General features: G+C 43.8%; 1 protein-coding gene across 1 annotated transcript in view; it reads right to left on the reverse strand.

Moving 5' to 3' along the window:
• The window catches only part of oca2 (oculocutaneous albinism II), a 207,960-nt gene that overhangs the window by 40,452 nt on the left and 145,039 nt on the right, over positions 1-22,469 (reverse strand). Inside the window, exon 18 of the mRNA XM_042322671.1 lies at positions 18,548-18,656. Coding sequence (XP_042178605.1) covers positions 18,548-18,656 — 109 coding nt within the window. The remainder of the gene's footprint in view (positions 1-18,547; positions 18,657-22,469) is intronic.

Raw genomic sequence — 22,469 nt, forward strand, 5'->3', positions numbered from 1 at the left:
TGAGGAGAGGGGAGCGATGGAGTGAGGAGAGGGGAGCTTGGGAGAGGGAGAGGGGATGGAGTGAGGAGAGGGGAGCTAGGGAGAGGGAGAGGGGATGGAGTGAGGAGAGGTGAGCTAGGGAGAGGGAGAGGGGATGGAGTGAGAAGAGGGGAGCTAGGGAGAGGGAGAGGGAGAAGAGGGGAGCTTGGGAGAGGGAGAGGGGATGGAGTGAGAAGAGGGGAGCTAGGGAGAAGGAGAGGGGATGGAGTGAGGAGAGGGAGCTAGGGAGAGGGAGAGGGGAGTGAGGAGAGGGGAGCTTGGGAGAGGGGATGAGTGAGAAGAGGGGAGCTAGGGAGAAGGAGAGGGGATGGAGTGAGGAGAGGGGAGCTTGGGAGAGGGAGAGGGAGAGGGGATGAGTAAGAAGAGGGGAGCTAGGGAGAAGGAGAGGGGATGGAGTGAGGAGAGGGGAGCTTGGGAGAGGGAGAGGGAGAGGGGATGAGTGAGAAGAGGAGCTAGGGAGAAGGAGAGGGGTTGGAGTGAGGAGAGGGGAGCTTGGGAGAGGGAGAGGGAGAGGGGATGAGTGAGAAGAGGGGAGCTTGGGAGAGGGAGAGGGGATGGAGTGAGAAGAGGGGAGCTAGGGAGAAGGAGAGGGATGGAGTGAGGAGAGGGAGCTAGGGAGAAGGAGCGGGATGGAGTGAGGAGAGGGGAGCTTGGGAGAGGGGATGGAGTGAGAAGAGGGGAGCTAGGGAGAAGGAGAGGGGATGGAATGAGGAGAGGGGAGCTAGGGAGAGGGAGAGGGAGAAGAGGGGAGCTTGGGAGAGGGAGAGGGGATGGAGTGAGGAGAGGGGAGCTAGGGAGAGGGAGAGGGAGAGGGGAGTGAGGAGAGGGGATGGAGTGAGGAGAGGGGAGCTAGGGAAGGGGTGAAGGGAGCTAAGGAGAGGGGAGGGGAGTGAGGAGAGGGGATGGAGTGAGGAGAGGGCAGCTAGGGAGAGGGAGAGGGGATGGGAGTGGGAGAGGGGAGTGAGGAGAGGGGATGGAGTGAGGAGAGGGGAGCTTGGGAGAGGGGATAGAGTGAGAAGAGGGGAGCTAGGGAGAAGGAGAGGGGATGGAGTGAGGAGAGGGGAGCTAGGGAAGGGGGAAGGGAGCTAAGGAGAGGGAGAGGGGAGTGAGGAGAGGGGATGGAGTGAGGAGAAGGCAGCTAGGGAGAGGGAGAGGGGATGGGAGTGGGAGAGGGGAGCTAGGGAAGGGGGAGGGGAGCTAAGGAGAGGGAGAGGGGAGTGAGGAGAGGGGATGGAGTGAGGAGAGGGGAGCTAGGGAGAAGGAGCGGGGATGGAGTGAGGAGAGGGGAGCTAGGGAGAAGGAGAGGGAAGTGAGTAGAGGGGATGGAGTGAGGAGAGGGGAGCTTGGGAGAGGGGATGGAGTGAGAAGAGGGGAGCTAGGGAGAGGGAGAGGGGATGAGTGAGAAGAGGGGAGCTAGGGAAGGGGGAGGGGAGCTAAGGAGAGGGAGAGGGGAGTGAGGAGAGGGGATGGAGTGAGGAGAGGGCAGCTAGGGAGAGGGAGAGGGGAGCTAGTGAGAGGGGAGTGAGGGAGGGGAACGGTCATGGCTTGCCCCAACCACAGGGGCTACAACGTGTTTAGGGGATTTGGCAACTTATACCGCCGCTTCTTAAAAACGTCAGCTCCATCGCCTCTCCTCTCTCCTCAAGGGCGATCCCCGTAAGTTGGTGTGGAGTCCTGCAGCCAATGAGGCCGTCCGGTTACTAAAGGGGTGTTTCACCTCCGCCCGGTTGCTGAAACACCCAGTGCCCTTCATGCCCTTCGTAGTGGAGGTGGACGCCTCAGAAGTGGGCGTGGGGGCCGTCCTGTTTCCGAACCACAAAAATGTTATCCGTGTGCAAACTACACAAGGAAACTTTCTCCAGCAGGGCGGAACTAGGACGTTGGCGACCTGGACCTCCTGGAGGTGAAGTTGGAAATAGAGGAGTGGAGACACTGGCTGGAGGGCGCCAAGGGTCCATTTATCATCCTCATCGATCATCGGAACCTGGAGTACATACTGACTGCACCAAGCAAAATGGGTCCTTTTCTTCCCTTGATTCAACTTCACCATGTCATATCGTCCAGGTTCAAAGAACATCAAAGCCGATGCCCTGTCCTGTCTCCACGATTCGGGAGAGGTTTCTGTCCTGAGTGCGCCCATCATTCAGCCCCCCCGAATCGTTGCCCCCGTGCTTTGGGACGTAGACATCTGTCAGCCTCTGGAGAGGGAACGCCTGCTACCTGCTCTCAGGAGCGCATCTACATCCCCAACCAATCATTACACACACCTGACAACAAATCATTACACACACCTGACAATCAATCATTACACACACCTGACAAGCAATCATTACACACACCTGACAACCAATCATTACACACACCTGACAACCAATCATTACACACACCTGACAACCAATCATTACGCACACCTGACAACCCTCATTACAGCAAACCTGACAACCCTCATTACAGCAAACCTGCGCCCCATCACCCCATCATCCCATCATCCCATCACCCCATTATCCAATCACTCCCATCATCCCATCACCCCATCACTCCCTCATCACTCCCCTGTAAATAGCCTCCACATTGACTCTGTACCGTAACACCCTGTATATAGCCTCCACATTGACTCTGTACCGGTATCCCTGTAAATAGCCTCCACATTGACTCTGTACCGTAACACCCTGTATATAGCCTCCACATTGACTCTGTACCGGTACCCCCTGTATATAGCCTCCACATTGACTCTGTACCGTAACACCCTGTATATAGCCTCCACATTGACTCTGTACCGGTACCCCCTGTATATAGCCTCCACATTGACTCTGTACCGTAATACCCTGTATATAGCCTCCACATTGACTCTGTACCGTAACACCCTGTATATAGCCTCCACATTGACTCTGTACCGTAACACCCTGTATATAGCCTCCACATTGACTCTGTACCGGTACCCCCTGTATATAGCCTCCACATTGACTCTGTACCGGTACCCCCTGTATATAGCCTCCACATTGACTCTGTACCGTAACACCCTGTATATAGCCTCCACATTGACTCTGTAACGTAACACCCTGTATATAGCCTCCACATTGACTCTGTACCATAATACCCTGTATATAGCCTCCACATTGACTCTGTGCCGGTACCCCTTGTATATAGCCTCCACATTGACTCTGTACCGGTACCCCCCTGTATATAGCCTCCACATTGACTCTGTACCGTAACACCCTGTATATAGCCTCCACATTGACTCTGTACCGTAACACCCTGTATATAACCTCCACATTGACTCTGTACCGGTACCCCCTGTATATAGCCTCCACATTGACTCTGTTCCCTAACACCCTGTATATAGCCTCCACATTGACTCTGTACCGTAGCACCCTGTATATAGCCTCCACATTGACTCTGTACCGGTATCCCCTGTATATAGCCTCCACATTGACTCTGTACCGGTACCCCCTGTATATAGCCTCCACATTGACTCTGTACCGGTATCCCCTGTATATAGCCTCCACATTGACTCTGTACTGGTACCCCCTGTATATAGCCTCCACATTGACTCTGTAACGTAACACCCTGTATATAGCCTCCACATTGACTCTGTACCATAATACCCTGTATATAGCCTCCACATGGACTCTGTACCAGTACCCCCTGTATATAGCCTCCACACTGACTCTGTACCGGTACCCCCCTGTATATAGCCTCCACATTGACTCTGTAACGTAACACCCTGTATATAGCCTCCACATTGACTCTGTACCGTAACACCCTGTATATAGCCTCCACATTGACTCTGTACCATAATACCCTGTATATAGCCTCCACATTGACTCTGTACCGGTACCCCCTGTATATAGCCTCCACATTGACTCTGTACTGGTAACCCCTGTATATAGCCTCCACATTGACTCTGTACCGGTGCCCCCTGTATATAGCCTCCACATTGACTCTGTACCGTAACACCCTGTATATAGCCTCCACATTGACTCTGTACCGGTACCCCCCTGTATATAGCCTCCGCATTGACTCTGTACCGGTACCCCCTGTATATAGCCTCCACACTGAATCTGTACCGTAACACCCTGTATATAACCTGATATGATATTGATATTGACATGATATTATTGTTGTTGTTGTGTTAGTGGTTGATTCGCAGCAGAACAATGTGTGTGACTGGATGCTACTTGGCCCAGCCAGGAAGATATAGAGTATGACAGGATACTACTTGGCCCAGTCAGGAAGATATAGAGTATGACAGGATACTACTTGGCCCAGCCAGGAAGATATAGAGTATCTGAGTTTAGTGTCACATTAACTCGTGTAAGGTAAAGGAACAAAACAACCTCTCATCTTCTCTCTCCTCTCTATAACAGAAGCAACCTCTCCTCTCATAACAGAAGCAACCTCTCCTCTCTATAACAGAAGCAACCTCTCCTCTCTTTAACAGAAGCAACCTCTCCTCTCATAACAGAAGCAACCTCTCCTCTCTATAACAGAAGCAACCTCTCCTCTCTATAACAGAAGCAACCTCTCCTCTCTTTAACAGAAGCAACCTCTCCTCTCTATAACAGAAGCAACCTCTCCTCTCTATAACAGAAGCAACCTCTCCTCTCTATAACAGAAGCAACCTCTCCTCTCTATAACAGAAGCAACCTCTCCTCTCATAACAGAAGCAATCTCTCCTCTCAAATCAAATCAAATCAAATCATAACAGAAGCAACCTCTCCTCTCTATAACAGAAGCAACCTCTCCTCTCTTTTCTATAGTTACTCACAGTGATTGAGACAACATTTAAGCCTATCAATGGAAATGGCTGGCCTATATTCCTGCGACGTGAGAAACCTCTACGTAGCCACAGACACATTCCCATCATAGTGATTAACGAGCTGCAACAAATACTCAAACTGGACAGTTTTATCTCCATCTCTTCATTCAAAGACTCAGTCATGGACACTCTGACACTTGTGACTGATTTGTGTGATGTATTGTTGTCTCTACCTTCTTACCCTTTGTGCTGTTGTCTGTCCCCAATCATGTTTGTACCATGTTTTGTGCTGCTACCATGTTGTGTTTCTACCATGTTGTGTTGCTACCATGTTGTGTTGCTACCATGTTGTGATGCTACCATGTTGTGATTCTACCATGTTGTGATGCTACCATGTTGTGATGCTACCATGTTGTGTTTCTACCATGTTGTGTTGCTACCGTGTTGTGATGCTACCGTGTTGTGTTGCTACCATGTTGTGATGCTACCATGTTGTGTTTCTACCATGTTGTGTTGCTACCATGTTGTATTGCTACCGTGTTGTGATGCTACCGTGTTGTGTTGCTACCGTGTTGTGATGCTACCGTGTTGTGTTGCTACCATGTTGTGATGCTACCATGTTGTGTTTCTACCATGTTGTGTTGCTACCATGTTGTGTTGCTACCATGTTGTGATGCTACCATGTTGTGTTTCTACCATGTTGTGTTGCTACCATGTTGTGATGCTACTGTGTTGTGTTGCTACCATGTTGTGATGCTACCATGTTGTGTTTCTACCATGCTGTGTTTCTACCATGTTGTGTTGCTACCATGTTGTGATGCTACCGTGTTGTTATCATGTTGTGTTGCTACCATGTTGTGATGCTACCATGTTGTGATGCTACCATACTGTGTTCTACCATGTTGTGATGCTACCGTGTTGTTATCATGTTGTGTTGCTACCGTGTTGTGATGCTACCATGTTGTGATGCTACCGTGTTGTTATCATGTTGTGTTGCTACCATGTTGTGATGCTACCATGTTGTGATACTACGGTGTTGTTATCATGTTGTGTTGCTACCATGTTGTGATGCTACCATGTTGTGATGCTACCGTGTTGTTATCATGTTGTGTTTCTACCATGTTGTGATGCTACCATGTTGTGATGCTACCATGTTGTGATGCTACCATGTTGTGATGCTACCGTGTTGTTATCATGTTGTGTTTCTACCATGTTGTGATGCTACCATGTTGTGATGCTACCATGTTGTGATTCTGCCGTGTTGTTATCATGTTGTGTTGCTACCATGCTGTTGTCTTAGGTCTCTCTTTATGGAGTGATGTGTCTCTCCTGTTCGTGATGTGTGTTTTGTCCTATATTTATTTGTTACATTTTTAATCCCAGGCCTTCGTCCCCGCAGGAGGCCTTTTGGTAGGCCGTCGTTGTAAATAAGAATTTGATCTTAACTGACTTGTTAAATAAAAAATAAACTAAGTGAGCGGACCATTATTATAAGCCAAATTAAATGCTTCTGTGTCAACCTAATGAAAATATAATGATGCTCAATTTCCAAAACATCTTCTGGGAGTGAATAGGTTGTCAGGTTTTAACAGGGCCTATAGTCAGGGCTTATTGAACTGTTGGTAGTATCAGGTTTTAACAAGGCCTATAGTCAGGGCTTATTGAACTGTTGGTAGTATCAGGTTTTAACAGGGCCTATAGTCAGGGCTTATTGAACTGTTGGTAGTATCAGGTTTTAACAGGGCCTATAGTCAGGGCTTATTGAACTGTTGGTAGTATCAGGTTTTAACAGGGCCTATAGTCAGGGCTTATTGAACTGTTGGTAGTATCAGGTTTTAACAGGGCCTATAGTCAGGGCTTATTGAACTGTTGGTAGTATCAGGTTTTAACAGGGCTTATTGAACTGTTGGTAGTATCAGGTTTTAACAGGGCTTATTGAACTGTTGGTAGTATCAGGTTCTAACAGGGCCTATAGTCAGGGCTTATTGAACTGTTGGTAGTATCAGGTTTTAACAGGGCCTATAGTCAGGGCTTATTGAACTGTTGGTAGTATCAGGTTTTAACAGGGCCTATAGACAGGGCTTATTGAACTGTTGGTAGTATCAGGTTCTAACAGGGCCTATAGTCAGGGCTTATTGAACTGTTGGTAGTATCAGGTTCTAACAGGGCCTATAGACAGGGCTTATTGAACTGTTGGTAGTATCAGGTTTTAACAGGGCCTATAGTCAGGGCTTATTGAACTGTTGGTAGTATCAGGTTTTAACAGGGCCTATAGTCAGGGCTTATTGAACTGTTGGTAGTATCAGGTTTTAACAGGGCTTATTGAACTGTTGGTAGTATCAGGTTCTAACAGGGCCTATAGTCAGGGCTTATTGAACTGTTGGTAGTATCAGGTTTTAACAGGGCCTATAGTCAGGGCTTATTGAACTGTTGGTAGTATCAGGTTTTAACAGGGCCTATAGTCAGGGCTTATTGAACTGTTGGTAGTATCAGGTTTTAACAGGGCCTATAGTCTGGGCTTATTGAACTGTTGGTAGTATCAGGTTCTAACAGGGCCTATAGTCAGGGCTTATTGAACTGTTGGTAGTATCAGGTTTTAACAGGGCCTATAGACAGGGCTTATTGAACTGTTGGTAGTATCAGGTTCTAACAGGGCCTATAGTCAGGGCTTATTGAACTGTTGGTAGTATCAGGTTCTAACAGGGCCTATAGTCAGGGCTTATTGAACTGTTGGTAGTATCAGGTTCTAACAGGGCCTATAGTCAGGGCTTATTGAACTGTTGGTAGTATCAGGTTCTAACAGGGCCTATAGACAGGGCTTATTGAACTGTTGGTAGTATCAGGTTTTAACAGGGCCTATAGTCAGGGCTTATTGAACTGTTGGTAGTATCAGGTTTTAACAGGGCTTATTGAACTGTTGGTAGTATCAGGTTCTAACAGGGCCTATAGTCAGGGCTTATTGAACTGTTGGTAGTATCAGGTTTTAACAGGGCCTATAGTCAGGGCTTATTGAACTGTTGGTAGTATCAGGTTTTAACAGGGCCTATAGTCAGGGCTTATTGAACTGTTGGTAGTATCAGGTTTTAACAGGGCCTATAGTCTGGGCTTATTGAACTGTTGGTAGTATCAGGTTTTAACAGGGCCTATAGTCAGGGCTTATTGAACTGTTGGTAGTATCAGGTTTTAACAGGGCCTATAGTCAGGGCTTATTGAACTGTTGGTAGTATCAGGTTCTAACAGGGCCTATAGACAGGGCTTATTGAACTGTTGGTAGTATCAGGTTTTAACAGGGCCTATAGTCAGGGCTTATTGAACTGTTGGTAGTATCAGGTTTTAACAGGGCTTATTGAACTGTTGGTAGTATCAGGTTTTAACAGGGCCTATAGTCAGGGCTTATTGAACTGTTGGTAGTATCAGGTTTTAACAGGGCCTATAGTCTGGGCTTATTGAACTGTTGGTAGTATCAGGTTTTAACAGGGCCTATAGTCAGGGCTTATTGAACTGTTGGTAGTATCAGGTTTTAACAGGGCTTATTGAACTGTTGGTAGTATCAGGTTCTAACAGGGCCTATAGACAGGGCTTATTGAACTGTTGGTAGTATCAGGTTTTAACAGGGCCTATAGTCAGGGCTTATTGAACTGTTGGTAGTATCAGGTTTTAACAGGGCTTATTGAACTGTTGGTAGTATCAGGTTCTAACAGGGCCTATAGTCAGGGCTTATTGAACTGTTGGTAGTATCAGGTTTTAACAGGGCCTATAGTCAGGGCTTATTGAACTGTTGGTAGTATCAGGTTTTAACAGGGCCTATAGTCAGGGCTTATTGAACTGTTGGTAGTATCAGGTTTTAACAGGGCTTATTGAACTGTTGGTAGTATCAGGTTCTAACAGGGCCTATAGACAGGGCTTATTGAACTGTTGGTAGTATCAGGTTTTAACAGGGCCTATAGTCAGGGCTTATTGAACTGTTGGTAGTATCAGGTTTTAACAGGGCTTATTGAACTGTTGGTAGTATCAGGTTTTAACAGGGCCTATAGTCAGGGCTTATTGAACTGTTGGTAGTATCAGGTTTTAACAGGGCCTATAGTCTGGGCTTATTGAACTGTTGGTAGTATCAGGTTTTAACAGGGCCTATAGTCAGGGCTTATTGAACTGTTGGTAGTATCAGGTTTTAACAGGGCTTATTGAACTGTTGGTAGTATCAGGTTCTAACAGGGCCTATAGACAGGGCTTATTGAACTGTTGGTAGTATCAGGTTTTAACAGGGCCTATAGTCAGGGCTTATTGAACTGTTGGTAGTATCAGGTTTTAACAGGGCTTATTGAACTGTTGGTAGTATCAGGTTCTAACAGGGCCTATAGTCAGGGCTTATTGAACTGTTGGTAGTATCAGGTTTTAACAGGGCCTATAGTCAGGGCTTATTGAACTGTTGGTAGTATCAGGTTTTAACAGGGCCTATAGTCAGGGCTTATTGAACTGTTGGTAGTATCAGGTTAACAGGGCCTATAGTCTGGGCTTATTGAACTGTTGGTAGTATCAGGTTCTAACAGGGCCTATAGTCAGGGCTTATTGAACTGTTGGTAGTATCAGGTTCTAACAGGGCCTATAGACAGGGCTTATTGAACTGTTGGTAGTATCAGGTTCTAACAGGGCCTATAGTCAGGGCTTATTGAACTGTTGGTAGTATCAGGTTCTAACAGGGCCTATAGTCAGGGTTTATTGAACTGTTGGTAGTATCAGGTTTTAACAGGGACTATAGTCAGGGCTTATTGAACTGTTGGTAGTATCAGGTTTTAACAGGGCCTATAGTCAGGGTTTATTGAACTGTTGGTAGTATCAGGTTTTAACAGGGCCTATAGTCAGGGCTTATTGAACTGTTGGTAGTATCAGGTTTTAACAGGGCCTATAGTCAGGGTTTATTGAACTGTTGGTAGTATCAGGTTTTAACAGGGCCTATAGACAGGGCTTATTGAACTGTTGGTAGCATCAGGTTCTAACAGGGCCTATAGTCAGGGCTTATTGAACTGTTGGTAGTATCAGGTTCTAACAGGGCCTATAGTCAGGGTTTATTTAACTGTTTGTAGTATCAGGTTTTATCAGGGCCTATAGTCAGGGCTTATTGAACTGTTGGTAGTATCAGGTTCTAACAGGGGACAGGGCTTATTGAACTGTTGGTAGTATCAGGTTTTAACAGGGCCTATAGACAGGGCTTATTGAACTGTTGGTAGTATCAGGTTTTAACAGGGCTTATTGAACTGTTGGTAGTATCAGGTTCTAACAGGGCCTATAGTCAGGGCTTATTGAACTGTTGGTAGTATCAGGTTTTAACAGGGCCTATAGTCAGGGCTTATTGAACTGTTGGTAGTATCAGGTTTTAACAGGGCTTATTGAACTGTTGGTAGTATCAGGTTCTAACAGGGCCTATAGTCAGGGCTTATTGAACTGTTGGTAGTATCAGGTTTTAACAGGGCCTATAGTCAGGGCTTATTGAACTGTTGGTAGTATCAGGTTTTAACAGGGCCTATAGTCAGGGCTTATTGAACTGTTGGTAGTATCAGGTTTTAACAGGGCCTATAGTCTGGGCTTATTGAACTGTTGGTAGTATCAGGTTTTAACAGGGCCTATAGTCAGGGCTTATTGAACTGTTGGTAGTATCAGGTTTTAACAGGGCCTATAGTCAGGGCTTATTGAACTGTTGGTAGTATCAGGTTTTAACAGGGCTTATTGAACTGTTGGTAGTATCAGGTTCTAACAGGGCCTATAGACAGGGCTTATTGAACTGTTGGTAGTATCAGGTTTTAACAGGGCCTATAGTCAGGGCTTATTGAACTGTTGGTAGTATCAGGTTTTAACAGGGCTTATTGAACTGTTGGTAGTATCAGGTTTTAACAGGGCCTATAGTCAGGGCTTATTGAACTGTTGGTAGTATCAGGTTTTAACAGGGCCTATAGTCTGGGCTTATTGAACTGTTGGTAGTATCAGGTTTTAACAGGGCCTATAGTCAGGGCTTATTGAACTGTTGGTAGTATCAGGTTTTAACAGGGCTTATTGAACTGTTGGTAGTATCAGGTTCTAACAGGGCCTATAGACAGGGCTTATTGAACTGTTGGTAGTATCAGGTTTTAACAGGGCCTATAGTCAGGGCTTATTGAACTGTTGGTTGTATCAGGTTTTAACAGGGCTTATTGAACTGTTGGTAGTATCAGGTTCTAACAGGGCCTATAGTCAGGGCTTATTGAACTGTTGGTAGTATCAGGTTTTAACAGGGCCTATAGTCAGGGCTTATTGAACTGTTGGTAGTATCAGGTTTTAACAGGGCCTATAGTCAGGGCTTATTGAACTGTTGGTAGTATCAGGTTAACAGGGCCTATAGTCTGGGCTTATTGAACTGTTGGTAGTATCAGGTTCTAACAGGGCCTATAGTCAGGGCTTATTGAACTGTTGGTAGTATCAGGTTCTAACAGGGCCTATAGACAGGGCTTATTGAACTGTTGGTAGTATCAGGTTCTAACAGGGCCTATAGTCAGGGCTTATTGAACTGTTGGTAGTATCAGGTTCTAACAGGGCCTATAGTCAGGGTTTATTGAACTGTTGGTAGTATCAGGTTTTAACAGGGACTATAGTCAGGGCTTATTGAACTGTTGGTAGTATCAGGTTTTAACAGGGCCTATAGTCAGGGTTTATTGAACTGTTGGTAGTATCAGGTTTTAACAGGGCCTATAGTCAGGGCTTATTGAACTGTTGGTAGTATCAGGTTTTAACAGGGCCTATAGTCAGGGTTTATTGAACTGTTGGTAGTATCAGGTTTTAACAGGGCCTATAGACAGGGCTTATTGAACTGTTGGTAGCATCAGGTTCTAACAGGGCCTATAGTCAGGGCTTATTGAACTGTTGGTAGTATCAGGTTCTAACAGGGCCTATAGTCAGGGTTTATTTAACTGTTTGTAGTATCAGGTTTTAACAGGGCCTATAGTCAGGGCTTATTGAACTGTTGGTAGTATCAGGTTCTAACAGGGCCTATAGACAGGGCTTATTGAACTGTTGGTAGTATCAGGTTTTAACAGGGCCTATAGTCAGGGCTTATTGAACTGTTGGTAGTATCAGGTTTTAACAGGGCTTATTGAACTGTTGGTAGTATCAGGTTCTAACAGGGCCTATAGTCAGGGCTTATTGAACTGTTGGTAGTATCAGGTTTTAACAGGGCCTATAGTCAGGGCTTATTGAACTGTTGGTAGTATCAGGTTTTAACAGGGCCTATAGTCAGGGCTTATTGAACTGTTGGTAGTATCAGGTTTTAACAGGGCCTATAGTCTGGGCTTATTGAACTGTTGGTAGTATCAGGTTCTAACAGGGCCTATAGTCAGGGCTTATTGAACTGTTGGTAGTATCAGGTTTTAACAGGGCCTATAGACAGGGCTTATTGAACTGTTGGTAGTATCAGGTTCTAACAGGGCCTATAGTCAGGGCTTATTGAACTGTTGGTAGTATCAGGTTCTAACAGGGCCTATAGTCAGGGTTTATTGAACTGTTTGTAGTATCAGGTTTTAACAGGGCCTATAGACAGGGCTTATTGAACTGTTGGTAGTATCAGGTTTTAACAGGGCCTATAGTCAGGGCTTATTGAACTGTTGGTAGTATCAGGTTTTAACAGGGCTTATTGAACTGTTGGTAGTATCAGGTTCTAACAGGGCCTATAGTCAGGGCTTATTGAACTTTTGGTAGTATCAGGTTTTAACAGGGCCTATAGTCAGGGCTTATTGAACTGTTGGTAGTATCAGGTTTTAACAGGGCCTATAGTCTGGGCTTATTGAACTGTTGGTAGTATCAGGTTTTAACAGGGCCTATAGTCAGGGTTTATTGAACTGTTGGTAGTATCAGGTTTTAACAGGGCCTATAGACAGGGCTTATTGAACTGTTTGTAGTATCAGGTTCTAACAGGGCCTATAGTCAGGGCTTATTGAACTGTTGGTAGTATCAGGTTTTAACAGGGCTTATTGAACTGTTGGTAGTATCAGGTTTTAACAGGGCCTATAGTCAGGGCTTATTGAACTGTTGGTAGTATCAGGTTAACAGGGCCTATAGTCAGGGCTTATTGAACTGTTGGTAGTATCAGGTTCTAACAGGGCCTATAGTCAGGGCTTATTGAACTGTTGGTAGTATCAGGTTTTAACAGGGCCTATAGTCAGGGCTTATTGAACTGTTGGTAGTATCAGGTTCTAACAGGGCCTATAGTCAGGGCTTATTGAACTGTTGGTAGTATCAGGTTCTAACAGGGCCTATAGTCAGGGCTTATTGAACTGTTGGTAGTATCAGGTTCTAACAGGGCCTATAGTCAGGGCTTATTGAACTGTTGGTAGTATCAGGTTTTAACAGGGCCTATAGTCAGGGCTTATTGAACTGTTGGTAGTATCAGGTTTTAACAGGGCCTATAGTCAGGGCTTATTGAACTGTTGGTAGTATCAGGTTAACAGGGCCTATAGTCTGGGCTTATTGAACTGTTGGTAGTATCAGGTTCTAACAGGGCCTATAGTCAGGGCTTATTGAACTGTTGGTAGTATCAGGTTCTAACAGGGCCTATAGACAGGGCTTATTGAACTGTTGGTAGTATCAGGTTCTAACAGGGCCTATAGTCAGGGCTTATTGAACTGTTGGTAGTATCAGGTTCTAACAGGGCCTATAGTCAGGGTTTATTGAACTGTTGGTAGTATCAGGTTTTAACAGGGACTATAGTCAGGGCTTATTGAACTGTTGGTAGTATCAGGTTTTAACAGGGCCTATAGTCAGGGTTTATTGAACTGTTGGTAGTATCAGGTTTTAACAGGGCCTATAGTCAGGGCTTATTGAACTGTTGGTAGTATCAGGTTTTAACAGGGCCTATAGTCAGGGTTTATTGAACTGTTGGTAGTATCAGGTTTTAACAGGGCCTATAGACAGGGCTTATTGAACTGTTGGTAGCATCAGGTTCTAACAGGGCCTATAGTCAGGGCTTATTGAACTGTTGGTAGTATCAGGTTCTAACAGGGCCTATAGTCAGGGTTTATTTAACTGTTTGTAGTATCAGGTTTTATCAGGGCCTATAGTCAGGGCTTATTGAACTGTTGGTAGTATCAGGTTCTAACAGGGCCTATAGACAGGGCTTATTGAACTGTTGGTAGTATCAGGTTTTAACAGGGCTTATTGAACTGTTGGTAGTATCAGGTTTTAACAGGGCTTATTGAACTGTTGGTAGTATCAGGTTCTAACAGGGCCTATAGTCAGGGCTTATTGAACTGTTGGTAGTATCAGGTTTTAACAGGGCCTATAGTCAGGGCTTATTGAACTGTTGGTAGTATCAGGTTTTAACAGGGCTTATTGAACTGTTGGTAGTATCAGGTTCTAACAGGGCCTATAGTCAGGGCTTATTGAACTGTTGGTAGTATCAGGTTTTAACAGGGCCTATAGTCAGGGCTTATTGAACTGTTGGTAGTATCAGGTTTTAACAGGGCCTATAGTCAGGGCTTATTGAACTGTTGGTAGTATCAGGTTTTAACAGGGCCTATAGTCTGGGCTTATTGAACTGTTGGTAGTATCAGGTTTTAACAGGGCCTATAGTCAGGGCTTATTGAACTGTTGGTAGTATCAGGTTTTAACAGGGCCTATAGTCAGGGCTTATTGAACTGTTGGTAGTATCAGGTTTTAACAGGGCTTATTGAACTGTTGGTAGTATCAGGTTCTAACAGGGCCTATAGACAGGGCTTATTGAACTGTTGGTAGTATCAGGTTTTAACAGGGCCTATAGTCAGGGCTTATTGAACTGTTGGTAGTATCAGGTTTTAACAGGGCTTATTGAACTGTTGGTAGTATCAGGTTTTAACAGGGCCTATAGTCAGGGCTTATTGAACTGTTGGTAGTATCAGGTTTTAACAGGGCCTATAGTCTGGGCTTATTGAACTGTTGGTAGTATCAGGTTTTAACAGGGCCTATAGTCAGGGCTTATTGAACTGTTGGTAGTATCAGGTTTTAACAGGGCTTATTGAACTGTTGGTAGTATCAGGTTCTAACAGGGCCTATAGACAGGGCTTATTGAACTGTTGGTAGTATCAGGTTTTAACAGGGCCTATAGTCAGGGCTTATTGAACTGTTGGTAGTATCAGGTTTTAACAGGGCTTATTGAACTGTTGGTAGTATCAGGTTCTAACAGGGCCTATAGTCAGGGCTTATTGAACTGTTGGTAGTATCAGGTTTTAACAGGGCCTATAGTCAGGGCTTATTGAACTGTTGGTAGTATCAGGTTTTAACAGGGCCTATAGTCAGGGCTTATTGAACTGTTGGTAGTATCAGGTTAACAGGGCCTATAGTCTGGGCTTATTGAACTGTTGGTAGTATCAGGTTCTAACAGGGCCTATAGTCAGGGCTTATTGAACTGTTGGTAGTATCAGGTTCTAACAGGGCCTATAGACAGGGCTTATTGAACTGTTGGTAGTATCAGGTTCTAACAGGGCCTATAGTCAGGGCTTATTGAACTGTTGGTAGTATCAGGTTCTAACAGGGCCTATAGTCAGGGTTTATTGAACTGTTGGTAGTATCAGGTTTTAACAGGGACTATAGTCAGGGCTTATTGAACTGTTGGTAGTATCAGGTTTTAACAGGGCCTATAGTCAGGGTTTATTGAACTGTTGGTAGTATCAGGTTTTAACAGGGCCTATAGTCAGGGCTTATTGAACTGTTGGTAGTATCAGGTTTTAACAGGGCCTATAGTCAGGGTTTATTGAACTGTTGGTAGTATCAGGTTTTAACAGGGCCTATAGACAGGGCTTATTGAACTGTTGGTAGCATCAGGTTCTAACAGGGCCTATAGTCAGGGCTTATTGAACTGTTGGTAGTATCAGGTTCTAACAGGGCCTATAGTCAGGGTTTATTTAACTGTTTGTAGTATCAGGTTTTAACAGGGCCTATAGTCAGGGCTTATTGAACTGTTGGTAGTATCAGGTTCTAACAGGGCCTATAGACAGGGCTTATTGAACTGTTGGTAGTATCAGGTTTTAACAGGGCCTATAGTCAGGGCTTATTGAACTGTTGGTAGTATCAGGTTTTAACAGGGCTTATTGAACTGTTGGTAGTATCAGGTTCTAACAGGGCCTATAGTCAGGGCTTATTGAACTGTTGGTAGTATCAGGTTTTAACAGGGCCTATAGTCAGGGCTTATTGAACTGTTGGTAGTATCAGGTTTTAACAGGGCCTATAGTCAGGGCTTATTGAACTGTTGGTAGTATCAGGTTTTAACAGGGCCTATAGTCTGGGCTTATTGAACTGTTGGTAGTATCAGGTTCTAACAGGGCCTATAGTCAGGGCTTATTGAACTGTTGGTAGTATCAGGTTTTAACAGGGCCTATAGACAGGGCTTATTGAACTGTTGGTAGTATCAGGTTCTAACAGGGCCTATAGTCAGGGCTTATTGAACTGTTGGTAGTATCAGGTTCTAACAGGGCCTATAGTCAGGGTTTATTGAACTGTTTGTAGTATCAGGTTTTAACAGGGCCTATAGACAGGGCTTATTGAACTGTTGGTAGTATCAGGTTTTAACAGGGCCTATAGTCAGGGCTTATTGAACTGTTGGTAGTATCAGGTTTTAACAGGGCTTATTGAACTGTTGGTAGTATCAGGTTCTAACAGGGCCTATAGTCAGGGCTTATTGAACTTTTGGTAGTATCAGGTTTTAACAGGGCCTATAGTCAGGGCTTATTGAACTGTTGGTAGTATCAGGTTTTAACAGGGCCTATAGTCTGGGCTTATTGAACTGTTGGTAGTATCAGGTTTTAACAGGGCCTATAGTCAGGGTTTATTGAACTGTTGGTAGTATCAGGTTTTAACAGGGCCTATAGACAGGGCTTATTGAACTGTTTGTAGTATCAGGTTCTAACAGGGCCTATAGTCAGGGCTTATTGAACTGTTGGTAGTATCAGGTTTTAACAGGGCTTATTGAACTGTTGGTAGTATCAGGTTTTAACAGGGCCTATAGTCAGGGCTTATTGAACTGTTGGTAGTATCAGGTTAACAGGGCCTATAGTCAGGGCTTATTGAACTGTTGGTAGTATCAGGTTCTAACAGGGCCTATAGTCAGGGCTTATTGAACTGTTGGTAGTATCAGGTTTTAACAGGGCCTATAGTCAGGGCTTATTGAACTGTTGGTAGTATCAGGTTCTAACAGGGCCTATAGTCAGGGCTTATTGAACTGTTGGTAGTATCAGGTTCTAACAGGGCCTATAGTCAGGGCTTATTGAACTGTTGGTAGTATCAGGTTCTAACAGGGCCTATAGTCAGGGTTTATTGAACTGTTGGTAGTATCAGGTTCTAACAGGGCCTATAGACAGGGCTTATTGAACTGTTGGTAGTATCAGGTTTTAACAGGGCTTATTGAACTGTTGGTAGTATCAGGTTTTAACAGGGCCTATAGTCAGGGCTTATTGAACTGTTGGTAGTATCAGGTTCTAACAGGGCCTATAGTCAGGGCTTATTGAACTGTTGGTAGTATCAGGTTCTAACAGGGCCTATAGACAGGGCTTATTGAACTGTTGGTAGTATCAGGTTTTAACAGGGCCTATAGTCAGGGCTTATTGAACTGTTGGTAGTATCAGGTTCTAACAGGGCCTATAGTCAGGGCTTATTGAACTGTTGGTAGTATCAGGTTTTAACAGGGCTTATTGAACTGTTGGTAGTATCAGGTTTTAACAGGGCCTATAGTCAGGTCTTATTAAGATGTTCTGATAGGGAGGAAGCTGTGTTGAATAATTACATTACTATAGTAACAGAACATACAACCATGTATAATTACGTTACTGTAGTAACAGAACATACAACCATGTATAATTACGTTACTGTAGTAACAGAACATACAGCCAGTTAAAACAACACACTTCTTCTTAGTCATTCGTTACCAGGCTGTATCTAAAATGACATCCTATTCACCATTATGTAGTGTATTACATTACTATAGTAACAGAACCTACAACCATGTATAATTACATTACTATAGTAACAGAACCTACAACCATGTATAATTACATTACTATAGTAACAGAACCTACAACCATGTATAATTACATTACTATAGTAACAGAACCTACAACCATGTATAATTACATTACTATAGTAACAGAACCTACAACCATGTATAATTACATTACTATAGTAACAGAACCTACAACCATGTATAATTACATTACTATAGTAACAGAACCTACAACCATGTATAATTACATTACTATAGTAACAGAACCTACAACCATGTACAATTACATTACTATAGTAACAGAATCTACAACCATGTATAATTACGTTACTATAGTAAAAGAACCTACAACCATGTACAATTACGTTACTATAGTAACAGAACCTACAACCATGTATAATTACGTTACTGTAGTAACAGAACATACAGCCAGTTAAAACAACACACTTCTTCTTAGTCATTCGTTACCAGGCTGTATCTAAAATGACATCCTATTCACCATTATGTAGTGTATTACATTACTATAGTAACAGAACATACAACCATGTATAATTACATTACTATAGTAACAGAACATACAGCCAGTTAAAACAACACACTTCTTCTTAGTCATTCGTTACCAGGCTGTATCTAAAATGGCATCCTATTCACCATTATGTAGTGTATTACTTTTTGACCAGGGCCCAAAGTAGTGCACTTCACAGAGAATAGGTTGCCTTTAGGGACGTGTACCAGTGTTTTAATGAGACATTACAGCAGCTTACCCAGCTCCAGATGAATGCTGGGAACAAAGGAGTTCAGAAAGAACATGAAGATGACGACCCCCAGCACAGATATACACTTCACCAGGAGGACTCGGTCTGTTATTCTGTTCTGTTAGGAGAGAAGAAGAGTGTTATTCTGTTCTGTTAGGAGAGAAGAAGAGTGTTATTCTGTTCTGTTAGGAGAGAAGAAGAGTGTTATTCTGTTCTGTTAGGAGAGAAGAATACATTTTATTTGGACGCTGCCTGTAATTTAGTAGAAAAAATAAAATGAAGAAAGAGATCTCGACTGTGTATTTAGTAGAAGAGAGAAAATGAAGAAAGAGATCTCGACTGTGTATTTAGTAGGAGAGAGAAAATGAAGAAAGAGATCTCGACTGTGTATTTAGTAGAAGAGAAAATTAAGAAAGAGATCTCGACTGTGTATTTAGTAGAGAGAGAAAATGAAGAAAGAGATCTTGACTGTGTATTTAGTAGAGAGAAAATGAAGAAAGAGATCTCGACTGTGTATTTAGTAGAGAGAGAAAATGAAGAAAGAGATCTCGACTGTGTATTTAGTAGAGAGAGAAAATGAAGAAAGTGATCTCGACTGTGTATTTAGTAGAGAGAGAAAATGGAGAGAGATCTCGACTGTGTATTTAGTGTGTGTGTGTGTGTGCGTGTGTGCGTGTGTGTGTGTGTGTGTGTGTGTGTGTGTGTGTGCGTGTGCGTGTGCGTGTGTGTGTGTGTGTGTGTGTGTGTGTGTGTGTGTGTGTGTGTGTGTACTGAATGGAGGCTGCCTGCGAGCGTGAGGAGAGCTGATTCAGAATAACACATCTTTAATTATATACACAGTACCAGTCAAAAGTTTGGACACACCTACTCATACCAGAGTTTTAGTAAAGACATTTTAGTAAAGACAGGACTAGTAGTGGTAATAGAACGACAGGACTAGTAGTGGTAGTATAGTGACAGGACTAGTAGTGGTAGTGAAAGGACTAGTAGTGGTAGTATAGTGACAGGACTAGTAGTGAAAGGACTAGTAGTGGTAGCATAGTGACAGGACTAGTAGTTGTAGTGATAGGACTAGTAGTGGTAGTGACAGGACTAGTAGTGGTAGTGACAGGACTAGTAGTGGTAGTATAGTGACAGGACTACTAGTGGTAGTATAGTGACAGGACTAGTAGTGGCAGTATAGTGACAGGACTAGTAGTGGTAGTATAGTGACAGGACTAGTAGTGGTAGTATAGTGACATGACTACTAGTGGTAGTATAGCTACAGGACTAGTAGTGGTAGTATAGTGACAGGACTAGTAGTGGTAGTATAGTGACAGGACTAGTAGTGGTAGTATAGTTACAGGACTAGTAGTGGTAGTATAGTTACAGGACTAGTAGTGGTAGTGAAAGGACTAGTAGTGGTAGTATAGTGACAGGACTAGTAGTGGTAGTATAGTTACAGGACTAGTAGTGGTAGTATAGTTACAGGACTAGTAGTGGTAGTGAAAGGACTAGTAGTGGTAGTATAGTGACAGGACTAGTAGTGGTAGTATAGTGACAGGACTAGTAGTGGTAGTATAGTTACAGGAGTAGTAGTGGTAGTGAAATGACTAGTAGTGGTAGTATAGTTACAGGACTAGTAGTGGTAGTGAAATGACTAGTAGTGGTAGTATAGTGACAGGACTAGTAGTGGTAGTATAGTGACAGGACTAGTAGTGGTAGTATAGTTACAGGACTAGTAGTGGTAGTATAGTGACAGGACTAGTAGTGGTAGTATAGTGACAGGACTAGTAGTGGTAGTATAGTTACAGGACTAGTAGTGGTAGTATAGTGACAGGACTAGTAGTGGTAGTATAGTGACAGGACTAGTAGTGGTAGTATAGTGACAGGACTGGTAGAGGTAGTGAAAGGACTAGTAGTGGTAGTATAGTGACAGGACGAGTAGTGGTAGTGAAAGGACTAGTAGTGGTAGTATAGTGACAGGACTAGTAGTGGTAGTGATAGGACTAGTGGTGGTAGTGACAGGACTAGTAGTGGTAGTATAGTGACAGGACTAGTAGTGGCAGTATAGTGACAGGACTAGTAGTGGTAGTATAGTGACAGAACTAGTAGTGACAGGACTAGTAGTAAAGTGACAGGACTAGTAGTGGTAGTATAGTGACAGGACTAGTAGTGGTAGTATAGTGACAGGACTAGTAGTGGTAGTATAGTGACAGGACTAGTAGTGGTAGAATAGTGACAGGACTAGTAGTGGCAGTATAGTGACAGGACTAGTAGTGGTAGTATAGTGACAGAACTAGTAGTGACAGGACTAGTAGTGGTATTATAGTGACAGGACTAGTAGTAAAGTGACAGGACTAGTAGTGGTAGTATAGTGACAGGACTAGTAGTGGTAGTATAGTGACAGGACTAGTAGTGGTAGTATAGTGACAGGACTAGTAGTGGTAGAATAGTGACAGGACTAGTAGTGGCAGTATAGTGACAGGACTAGTAGTGGTAGTATAGTGACAGAACTAGTAGTGACAGGACTAGTAGTGGTATTATAGTGACAGGACTAGTAGTGGTAGTATAGTGACAGGACTAGTAGTGGTAGTAAAGTGACAGGACTAGTAGTGGTAGTATAGTGACAGGACTAGTAGTGGTTGTGGCAGGACTAGTAGTGACAGGACTAGTAGTGGTAGTAAAGTGACAGGACTAGTACTGGTAGTAAAGTGACAGGACTAGTAGTGGTAGAATAGTGACAGGACTAGTAGTGGTAGTAAAGTGACATGACTAGTAGTGGTAGTATAGTGACAGGACTAGTAGTGGTAGTATAGCTACAGGACTAGTAGTGGTAGTATAGTCACAGGACTAGTTATGGTAGTATAGTGACAGGCCTAGTAGTGGTAGTATAGTGACAGGACTAGTGTTGGTTGTATAGTGACAGGACTAGTAGTGGTAGTAACAGGACTAGTTGTGGTAGTAACAAGACTAGTAGTTGTAGTAACAGGGCTAGTTGTGGTAGTGTAGTAACTGGACTATTGGTGGTAGTGTAGTAACTGGACTAGTAGTGGTAGTATAGTGACAGGACTAGTAGTGGTAGTAACAGGACTAGTAGTGGTAGTATCGTGACAGGACTAGTCGTGGTAGTACCAGGACTAGTAGTGGTAGTATAGTGACAGGACTAGTAGTGGTAGTAACATGACTAGTTGTGGTGGTGTAGTAACAGGACTAGTAGTGGTATTATAGTGACAGGACTAGTAGTGGTAGTATAGTGACAGGACTAGTAGTGGTAGTAAAGTGACAGGACTAGTAGTGGTAGTATAGTGACAGGACTAGTAGTGGTTGTGGCAGGACTAGTAGTGACAGGACTAGTAGTGGTAGTAAAGTGACAGGACTAGTACTGGTAGTAAAGTGACAGGACTAGTAGTGGTAGTAAAGTGACAGGACTAGTACTGGTAGTAAAGTGACAGGACTAGTAGTGGTAGAATAGTGACAGGACTAGTAGTGGTAGTAAAGTGACATGACTAGTAGTGGTAGTATAGTGACAGGACTAGTAGTGGTAGTTTAGTCACAGGACTAGTTATGGTAGTATAGTGACAGGCCTAGTAGTGGTAGTATAGTGACAGGACTAGTGTTGGTTGTATAGTGACAGGACTAGTAGTGGTAGTAACAGGACTAGTTGTGGTAGTAACAAGACTAGTAGTTGTAGTAACAGGACTAGTTGTGGTAGTGTAGTAACTGGACTATTGGTGGTAGTATAGTAACAGGACTAGTTGTGGTAGTGTAGTAACTGGACTAGTAGTGGTAGTATAGTAACAGGACTAGTAGTGGTAGTGTAGTGACAGAACTAGTAGTGGTAGTATAGTGACAGGACTAGTAGTGGTAGTAACAGGACTAGTAGTGGTAGTATCGTGACAGGACTAGTCGTGGTAGTACCAGGACTAGTAGTGGTAGTATAGTGACAGGA

The sequence above is a fragment of the Oncorhynchus tshawytscha genome, linkage group LG05, assembly GCF_018296145.1.
Source record: "Oncorhynchus tshawytscha isolate Ot180627B linkage group LG05, Otsh_v2.0, whole genome shotgun sequence".
NCBI lineage: Eukaryota > Metazoa > Chordata > Actinopteri > Salmoniformes > Salmonidae > Oncorhynchus > Oncorhynchus tshawytscha.